Source organism: Glandiceps talaboti, chromosome 19, assembly GCF_964340395.1.
Source record: "Glandiceps talaboti chromosome 19, keGlaTala1.1, whole genome shotgun sequence".
Taxonomy (NCBI): Eukaryota; Metazoa; Hemichordata; class Enteropneusta; family Spengelidae; genus Glandiceps; species Glandiceps talaboti.
Window position 1 is genome coordinate 18797806 of NC_135567.1, and position 10000 is coordinate 18807805.

Below are 10000 nucleotides of genomic sequence, written 5' to 3' on the forward strand. Positions count from 1 at the left end.
ATAGTATAGGACTGGCCACAAGTGACCACTGAGGGCGCTAAAATGCCCAAGTATTTCGTAACAACTCCCCCCGACCAGACCTGTGCATGTCCTCATGCACAAAAGGTTGACAAAAATATTAATCTTAAACTGTACTAAGTGATCCAATCTCAAGATTACTAGTGCTAAGGGTAACAAGCCCTCCTGTTCTGGTCAAAATAAATGTAAGAATCTGTCGTGTAAAAACCGATACAAAAACTTAACTGTGGATACCACATACAACTTTCAGAGTAAAGCGTGTCGTGCAGTCGTTGTCAACAAACAACTTCTCAGTAATCAGATGTTTAAATTCACCGATAAAAGGTGGTGGCAGTGGAGATTCGGACCCTCTATAACTAGATTGTTCAGCACTTAGATGTCCTATCACCTGTCCCAATGCAAAACAGTATCCACATTACGCTTCAGCTGGCAAGTCCAACCCGCAGCAATGGGGTACCTCATTTTATTAAGGACTGCATATAAACTTGACTGACACTGAGCAAAATCTACCTATTGCACGAGAAATCCATACAGCAAGGTACTTCCATAAGAGGTAAAGGGAAAAGTGTAAGGTAGAGTTATTATAGGTGCGAGTATATAAACAAGTCTATCACGCTGCAATTACATACCACCCATAACTACTCAAAGACAATAGAGGGAGTAAACTGCAAGGCAAATGTTATCTGGCATATGGCAAGGGCTCATGCAAACAGTGTACACCACCCACAATTTCTCCCATTATATCGAAGTCTAACTTGTATAAAGTCGTGCCAGGCCATACCCATGGCGTTATTATACTACCTGACTAGTTAGATACCTCCAGGCCAATTGCATACTCCAGCAATTCTAACAGGCCAATAGAGACAGATATAGAGATAAGAGAGTAGAAACTTTTCATTTACTTTGCTGTACTTTGTTCTGATGTAGTCAACTTAATGAAGCAAGTACAATAGTGAGCTGCATTTTTTTTTCAGTCGGTAATTGTCGATTGTCGGGAAGAAAAATAATAACCGATGATTACTCATCCACCAATCACTCTGATCCTATACTAGGATCATATCCGTGACTGAACATCACTGTTTCACCAGTCTACCTGGAAACATGTGACTACCATGGACTACACCGTCCACCAAGTGTAACTGTTCATCAAGTAACACTCACTGTGACTAACCTTCGCAGGGACGTCAAACCCTGAAGGGAGAGACTTACAATCTCCCTGGTTACGAGGTGTACTTTTCTATGGCTTAGATCACTTGTACAGCTCCACCAGAGCTGTATGTTGTTAACTCTTTCCATGCTTGTTTCACGGCCTTTGATATTGTACCAAAACCATAATGGTCTACACGTTTTCTCTCTCTCCTTGGATACCTCCTGTGCCTGACCTTGTCATCCATTTGCTGACTATTTGCATTCTTAGGCAGTGCCGTAGGAACACTAAGTGCAGATTCGTCAACAACCGGACTTTTGTCACCATTGGTCATTTCACAATCCACCGCCAGATCACATGGTGTACTAGTAGCACTTTCCATCGTATCCAGATCACTGACTTCATTCTGGCCACAATCCAAGTCATCTTTCTCTACTTTACCAGTGTCCAAAAGACTGTCTAACCCAAGGTTGACCTCAGTTGACTGACCTTTCACCATATATTTGTCACTGTCATATTTTACAGTGTCTTTGATGAGTTCAGTGACCTTATTTTTCTCACCTTCATTTGATGTTAATAGAGCTGGGTCAGTGGGTTTACCGACCTGGATGCGTTCATCCTGTGGTACAACTTTAACTTTGTCCAACCAGGGAATCAGAACTTCCCCCTGATATTGCTTTAGCTTTTCATGGTGAACTAGCTTTGGTTTACTTCTAGGGCTGAGCTGTATCCGGTACACCAGGTCGGACAGTTTGCTTGTAACCAGATATGGCCCTTCAAAAGCCAACTGTAGTTTTGGTGCATAACCCTTTTTCCTGCGCTCATCTTTCAACCAAACAAAGTCCCCAACTTGAAAAGTATTCCTAGTTGCAAAACGATCATACAAACGTTTCTGTCGCCTAGCTGTGGCATTCAACTGTGTTCTCGCATGTTCGTGTGCATGTTCTAACTTTTCCCTTAAGTCAGCTACATAGTCAGAGTTGGTAGCCCCCTTTGGAGGTTCTACTGGTGTTACTGCCATGTCTAAGGGGTAGTGCAACTCCCTCCCAAACATCATCATATTAGGTGTTTCCCCAGTAGATGGATGCACACTGCTACGATATGCAAAAGTGGCCAAACTGATGTTCTCATCCCAGTCGGATTGATGTTTCAGGGGATCCATATAAGCTCTTATATAACGGACCAGGGTGTGATTAAACCTTTCGACCTGTCCGTCACTTTGCGGGTGCCGAGGGGTAGTGTAGGTTTTATTCACCCCCAGCAAATCACACACCTCCCTGAAAATATTTGAAATAAAATTTCTGCCCTGGTCACTATGGCATTCCAGGGGCATGCCAAAACGACTGAGGAAATTATCCAACAGCACTTTTGCAATTGTGGTAGCCTCCTCATTAGGAATTGGATAGGCCTCCATCCACTTGGTGAAGTAATCACCAACAACTAGTATCTTTTTATTGCCTTTACTACTCTCCGGAAAGGGTCCCACCACATCGATGGCTATGCGTTCAAGAGCTGCACCAACAACATAAGTTTTTAGAGGAGCTCTCTTCTTTCCAATAACTGACTTATTTTTAGCACACACATTGCACAATCGAATGTGACTTCGCACGTCAACAGACATCCCATACCAATAGTACTTAAGCCTTGTTTTTGCCAGTGTTCGCCCAATACCGGCATGACCTCCAAATTTACTATCATGAAAAGTGCCCAATACTAGCTTCACAAAGGTTTTTGGCAAAATGATTTGCCACCTCACTAACTTTCCATCAGCTGCTTCCCATAGCTTGTATAGTATGCCATTATGTACCCTGAGTTGGGAATATTGGGACCAATATGTCTTCAAAGCTGGTGACTTGTGAGAAATATCCTCCCAAATTGGTCGAGGTTCACCACTCTCCACATGTCTCATTATTAGACCAATATTTGGATCCTCCAATTGTTGTTTCCTCAACTCCTCCACTGACCAAAGAGTCTCATGGTCAATGACCTGTTTACTATCTAAGCTAAATTCAGCTTCCCGTTGCTTGGATTCAGCAATCGGGCGCTTGGTGGACACTTTATGCGCATTACACCTATTTGGATGAAGGCGTCCCTCCACCCTAGGCCACCCATTGTTAGATTCGCTGGGAATTACCCCCACCCTTGAAGCCTTACGACTGACAGGAACACCTTTAGAAACTAAATCCTGACTTTCCGACCTGTTTGACTCAATTTCTGGCATATTATTTACCATTGTATTTGTATGACTTTCCTTGTGGTGATCCCTACCACACTGCTTACAGTACTCCACAGGAATACGACTCAAGGCATCTGCATTCAGATGCTTTTTACCAGGCCTGTGTTCAACTTTAAACTTATACTGGCCCAGGATCTCTAACCAGCGGGCCAACTGTCCCTCTGGGTTCTTAAATTTCAGCAGCCAAACCAAAGAGGCATGATCTGTCCGAATGGTAAACTCTCTACCAAGCAAGTAATGCCTGAAATATTTAACATACTCTACTATAGCTAATAGCTCTTGGCGTGTCACACAGTAATTTCTCTCTGCTTTACTCATGACTTTACTAGCAAAACAGATAGGTCTCTCCACCCCCTCTTGTATCTGACTCAACACAGCTCCAATACCCACTTTGCTGGCATCTGTATCAAGAAGGAAATCCCCTTGCGAAGATGGAAAAGCCAATACTGGCGAAGATGTCAATGATGTCTTAAGCTGACTGAAAGCAGCCTGACATGCTGATGTCCATACAAAATGAGCATTCTTTTTGGTTAGTTCATTCAGGGGCTTTGCTATAGTAGCAAAGTCTTTAATGAATCGCCTGTAGTATGAGGCTAAGCCAAAGAAACTACGTACTTCAGATACACTAGTTGGTACCGGCCAATTCTGGATTGATTCAATTTTCTTAGGATCAGTGGAAACGCCATCTTTTGAAACTTTGTGACCCAGAAATTCCACTTGCTCAGCAAAAAGCACACATTTCTTTGCTTTCAATTTCAACCCAGCCCCCCTCAGTTTATCAAAGACCATTTGCAATCGCTTCAGTTCCTCCTCAAAGGTATCAGCAAAAATAATCAGATCATCCAGATATAACAGACAGATCTCCCATTGCAACCCATAGAAAACTTTCTCCATTAACTTTTGAAAAGTGCCTGGTGCCCCTGATAATCCCATGGGCATAACTGTCCATTCCAACAATCTACCAGATGGGGTTACAATAGCTGATTTTTTTCTACTTTCCTCATCTAGACCGACCTGATAAAAACCACTGCAAAGATCAAGACAACTAAAATATTTTGCTCCACCCAGACTCTCTAGGTTGTCCTGTATACGGGGCAGAGGGTATGCATTAACTAGTGTTACTGCATTAAGACGACGAAAATCACACACAAGACGGAAAGAGGAGTCTTTCTTGCCCACAAGTAGACAAGGGCTGCTCCATGGAGAATCACTCTCCACTAACATTCCTTCGTCAACAAATGTTTGAATTTGTCTGTCAATTTCAGCCTTCTTCCAGTATGGAGCACGATAAGGAAGCAGTTTTATAGGTTTTTCAGTTGTAGTAGGAATATGGTGTTTTACCACATCTGTTTTGCCTAAATCTGTTGAATTTCTACTGAAAACATCTGCATTCCTTACCAGCAAATCAAACACTAGCTGTTTTTGCTTGTCTGATGTTAAGTGCAAAACACTACGGTCATATAGGTCTTTCATATGAGTTGGCATATCACCCCTCCCCCCAACAGTCACTTTATTGACTCTATTTGGAGCTGTTGACATGTGACCTGGTTCATTTGAAATTAAAGGAGACTCAATGTCTAGATTGACAGTTCTGTCCATTCTCAGCAGACCCATACACTGTCCCCTTTTAACCTCTATGTCCTGGCTACTGAGATTTATCACCCTAACAGCATGCAATTTACTTCCCACTTGACTGAGAGATCCTGCACCCATTAGACCAGTTTCGTTCAACTGCACTGGTGTCACTAGTGCTGTTATTTCAGAAAGATTAGATTGGATTTTGTCGTTTAACACATTACCAGATATTTCCCTATCTGAAAACTGACGACCACCATACAAGTTGTAACCAATTTCGCCAACTCGAGGAATTCTACCCATTCGAGACATGATGATTGCTTCATGTCCTGCCGGAATAGATTGTGCCCAGTTTGCTTGTAACCGACAACAGAAAGGTTTTGGGTCTACATGTATTGTTTCTAATTCCTTATTACCAACAGTAACAGTACCCCTTTGAAGATCTAAACAACAATCAAAATCCCTTAACAGGTTCATACCCAAGATGCCTGCAGAGCCATTCAAAGATTCAGCTATTAAAATTGGTTCAATACTTTGCTTATCCCCTATCTTAATCATCATTAATGCTTCACCAAAAAGGGGCACCTTCGAGCCGTCCACCTGGATTAAAGATGTACCAGAATCTACTAACTGGGGACGCTCATTCTTTGGTATAAGTTCAAACATATCTTTAGATATGATACTGTGTGTTGAACCTGTATCGATGAGACATTTTTGGGATACTCCCTGTACAGATACATCAATTAACAACATGCTGATAGACTGGGGATCCCTGCCTACCTTTGAATGACCCCTTGCGACAATAGGACATTGACCCTTTAACTCAGAGATAGATTTAGAAGGAAGAGAGAAGTCAGCATTAACATTCTGAGAAGAGTTCTCAGAGTTCACAATACTACTTTCATTAGAAAGAGGAAGAGGAGATGTATCAATATGTATTTTAGGTGGTCGGTGTCTACCATTCTTTTTACATTTATTCTTGGTAGATACCTTGATACTAGACTTTGAAAATGAAGAATTTGTCAGTTTCTCACTAGCGCGATCTATTCCGGCCTTGCCCTCAAGTTTAACATGTGACTTTTCTATTTGGATTGGGAGCCGGCCGGTCCTCCCAACCCGTTGGAGTTTAACGACTCCCCTTTTACTTCAGATTGACCTGGCCTGTATTGTGGACACTGCCTCTTTCGGTGTCCTTCTTGGCCACAATTCCAGCAAACAAGTTTCTTTCGATTCCCATTACTTGAATCTGAATATCTAGACCTCGCTGACTGTGTCGACTCCAACCGTTCTAGGCGATCTAACACTTGCAGTAAAATCTCATTAATGCCCTTGGGCTGAGAGGTTGTATCTGTGTTATCACCCAGGCCAGTGGCTCGAACAGTAGCAGTTTTTCCTTTATTTTGACAAAAGTTTTGGAAGCTTTCCTCACACTGTGCCTCATGCACAACACTTTCCAGGGTAGCATTCTTTTTTCTACCCTCCTCACTTATCTTACGTTGAATAGCTACGTCTTTCACCGCCATCATCAGACAATCTATACACAAGCGTTCCAAACATTCACCACTCGCACTTGGATAAGCTTTTATCATCATTTCTCGTATCTCTTGTGCAAGATCTTGCAGTGATTGATCTTTCTTTCTCACAATAGTTTTTACTTGCAGACGGAAGTCGTCTGCCAAACCACTAGCGGAAAAACGCTTTCCTAGTAAGTCACATAACCCCTCATATGTGTTTAAATCTTTTCCACAGTGAGCAGCAAATTGCAAAGCACGGCCTCTTAGTTTAGTCAACAACATGTTAAAACGATGTTCTGAATCCCACTGGTTGACTTTTGCGCAAATATCAAAGTGAACACGATAATTGGCGAAATCTGATTCACCAGTGAAATTATCTACTTTAGCAGTGTTATTCTTTGAATCAGAGAGTCCATGCTTAGAGAAATTAAAGTTAGAACTGTTATCACTTGTGGAAAATACTGGTGTTTTATTCTTACTGTATGTCAGTGAGCAACCGTCACCTCTGGATAAGGCTGTTCCTCTACCCAGTGAGAACATTTCCTTTGTTCTACCTCTAATACCAGAACCATAAAAGGAACTATTGGCGGGTGTAGAATCCATTTCCCTTACACCACCTTCTCCGCCAAAAGAAACACTACCCCGAACGGTAGAGGTCAAAACTCCACTTGCACTGCTAGCTGTACTAGTGCTGAAAACATTATCAGCGTCAATACCAACCCCCAAAGAAAATGGAATAGTTTCTCCCGAACGATCAACACCTCGCTCAACAATACCATCAGGAGACATCAGAGGAGGCATAGCGACAGCATAACGCTGATCATGTCCAGGACCCTTGTTTGGAAGTGATAATTCAGTCTTACCAACATCCGTATCGGCGTGCGGAAAAGACACTTCACTATCACCAAATTTTTCCATGTCAGACAACACCTGCACTCAATGTCTGCCTAGTAACAAGACTATATATAGAACAACAATAGAACAATTGATCAATAGCACAAAGTTATGAACAATGTTGCAAAACTTTGAATGTTGCAAAACTCGCACTTTTCAGAACAGGGCACAAGGCGACCCAATTTTACATCACGCCGCTTGCCACCATTGTAACGAATATCTGGAAAAATACTCCAAAAACCCTGAAGTTGTAAACTCTATAAAATACTACACCACAAGGCCCACGAAAACCAGTGTAAACGGTAGCGCAAACTGGCCTCCGATAACCGTGAATGCCTCGTTACGGGCCGTTCGTTTAGACTGTGTGCGAGGGCAGAACTCGCACCGTAAAACTGGGTCTGCACGAATGCACTGATTGCCACACCAATCGTACGGAACAAAGAAACCAGAAAAACCCTGGAACAACTCGATAAACCAACAATCTACCTCACAGAGGTGTACGAGGAAATACTTCCCCAATGAAAGAAATAGGTTTTAACCGAAATAGAAGGAAAATAGAGGTAAGCAAGAGATTAGTTCACCAGCATAAGAAATACACTGTTCACTGCACGCCGTCTTCATCCAGAGTCCCCGGACGGGAGGGGTGGTTGCCCATGGTTACCAACCTCACGTGACCAAGTCTCCACCTCCTAGCAACTGACTGACATATACCCAAATAGTCGGATAACCGTACCTGAGAATCAGGGATCTTTTACATTTCTCAGCCAGCTACTAATAGTATAGGACTGGCCACAAGTGACCACTGAGGGCGCTAAAATGCCCAAGTATTTCGTAACAGTATATACATTTGTGTTCATGTGGTATCGTATGCAAGAACAAATTTGGTCTAGAACAGCAGTGCAAAAACCAACAACAAGTAATGGTGCAAGCAATTACTGGCACATATTAATGACACACACACACACACACACACACACACACACACACACACACACGGATATATATATATATATATATATATATATATATATATATATATATATATATATATATATATATATATATATATCAACATAATGTAAACATTGGACGTCCCAAAACAGCACTGCATGTTCATGGAACTCTAAATAAACTAGTTTTCAGAGACACCTCCCTACTGAAACTATAATTAAACCAACGTCCGTTCAATATAGTGTTAGTTTGCGTCTATCTTAGAAAACCTATATGGGTAATATTTATATCTCTATATTTTACCAGGTAATCTACGTGGCTCGAAATCCTAAAGATGTGGCTGTTTCTCTTTATCATCATTACCTACAGATTCCATTCTACTGTACGTACACCTGGGAAGAGTATTTGAACAACTATATACAAGGAAAAGGTAGCCACTCTCACATAACCACCTGGCTTATACGGTGGTCGTAAAGGGACATTAAAATAGCAAGGGAAGACAGACACTAACCATCTGGCCGTATACGGTGGCCGTAAAGGGACATTAAAATAGCAAGGGACGACACCTGGCCATATACGGTGGCTGTAAAGGGACATTAAAATAGCAAGGGAAGACACCTGGCCGTATACGGTGGCCGTAAAGGGACATTAAAATAGCAAGGGAAGACAGATACTGACCATCAGAAATTTAAGATGAGATGTAGCATTGTTACTTCTATTGATGATTTGCCAGACGATAAATGTAGCAATGTCATTTGTTAGGTTTGTGTTGAACTAGACAACAAAATTAAGCAATGAGTGTAAGGTTTGTGTAGAGCCAGACAATAAAATGTAGCAATTTTTGGAAGACTTTTGTGATGTGTCAGGCGATAAAATGTAGCAATGTTTTGTAAGATTTTCTGTTAAGACAGATGGAGTTGTTTTAGAATAACTATTTTATACCTCATGTGTTCCTCTAGGAGTCCTTCACATAATAGATTTTATATTGCAGAAACAGTTTATGGGGAATGGGGAAATCACGTTATCCCATGGTGGGAGAAGAGAAATGAAAAAAATGTGTTTTTTGTGAAATACGAAGATATGATAAGGGTGAGTATACAATCCTCTACTCCTGGAATAGGGAACTTTCAAACATGCCATGTTGAATGTTGCATCATGGGAAATATGATAATACATACTGATCAATTAGTACTATAAAGACTATTGTTGAATTGTTTGTAACCACAAATAATCAATTCATAGTCACCCTGACCATTGTGGGAAGTTTATTTCATCTGTAGCTCCAGATTAGGTATTACGATAACCACAGATAATCCCATAGTCCTTTGTGTCTGAGCATGCTCAGTTTAGATTTTAAGTTCCCTACTGTAAAGATTTACTCTACTTAGAAATGTTTTAAACCTGTTATATTAGTTGTATTACACCATGCTAGTCTAGCTCCTTAGGCCTAAAAAAGTTGTGTGTTCCTGGTAATCCGACCCCACCTTGTTTTTCTCTGCCGACTCTAAACTTGTTCATATAATAATAAAATCGAGAAAATTGTGAAATCTCGCGAGAAATACTGGATGCGGAAACCAACATCAACTTAAAAAGACAATATACAAATGTTCATCCAATCTGTAATAGTTGTACATATGATAAGAAGAAACCAATAATACAGAGACT

General features: G+C 41.3%; 1 protein-coding gene across 1 annotated transcript in view; it reads left to right on the forward strand.

Annotated features, from left to right (window-relative positions):
• LOC144450104 (sulfotransferase 1B1-like) overlaps positions 1 to 10000 on the forward strand; it is a 15315-nt gene that overhangs the window by 3814 nt on the left and 1501 nt on the right. Inside the window, exons 4-5 of the mRNA XM_078140672.1 lie at positions 8642 to 8765; positions 9327 to 9424. Of these exons, the coding sequence (XP_077996798.1) occupies positions 8642 to 8765; positions 9327 to 9424 (222 nt within the window). The remainder of the gene's footprint in view (positions 1 to 8641; positions 8766 to 9326; positions 9425 to 10000) is intronic.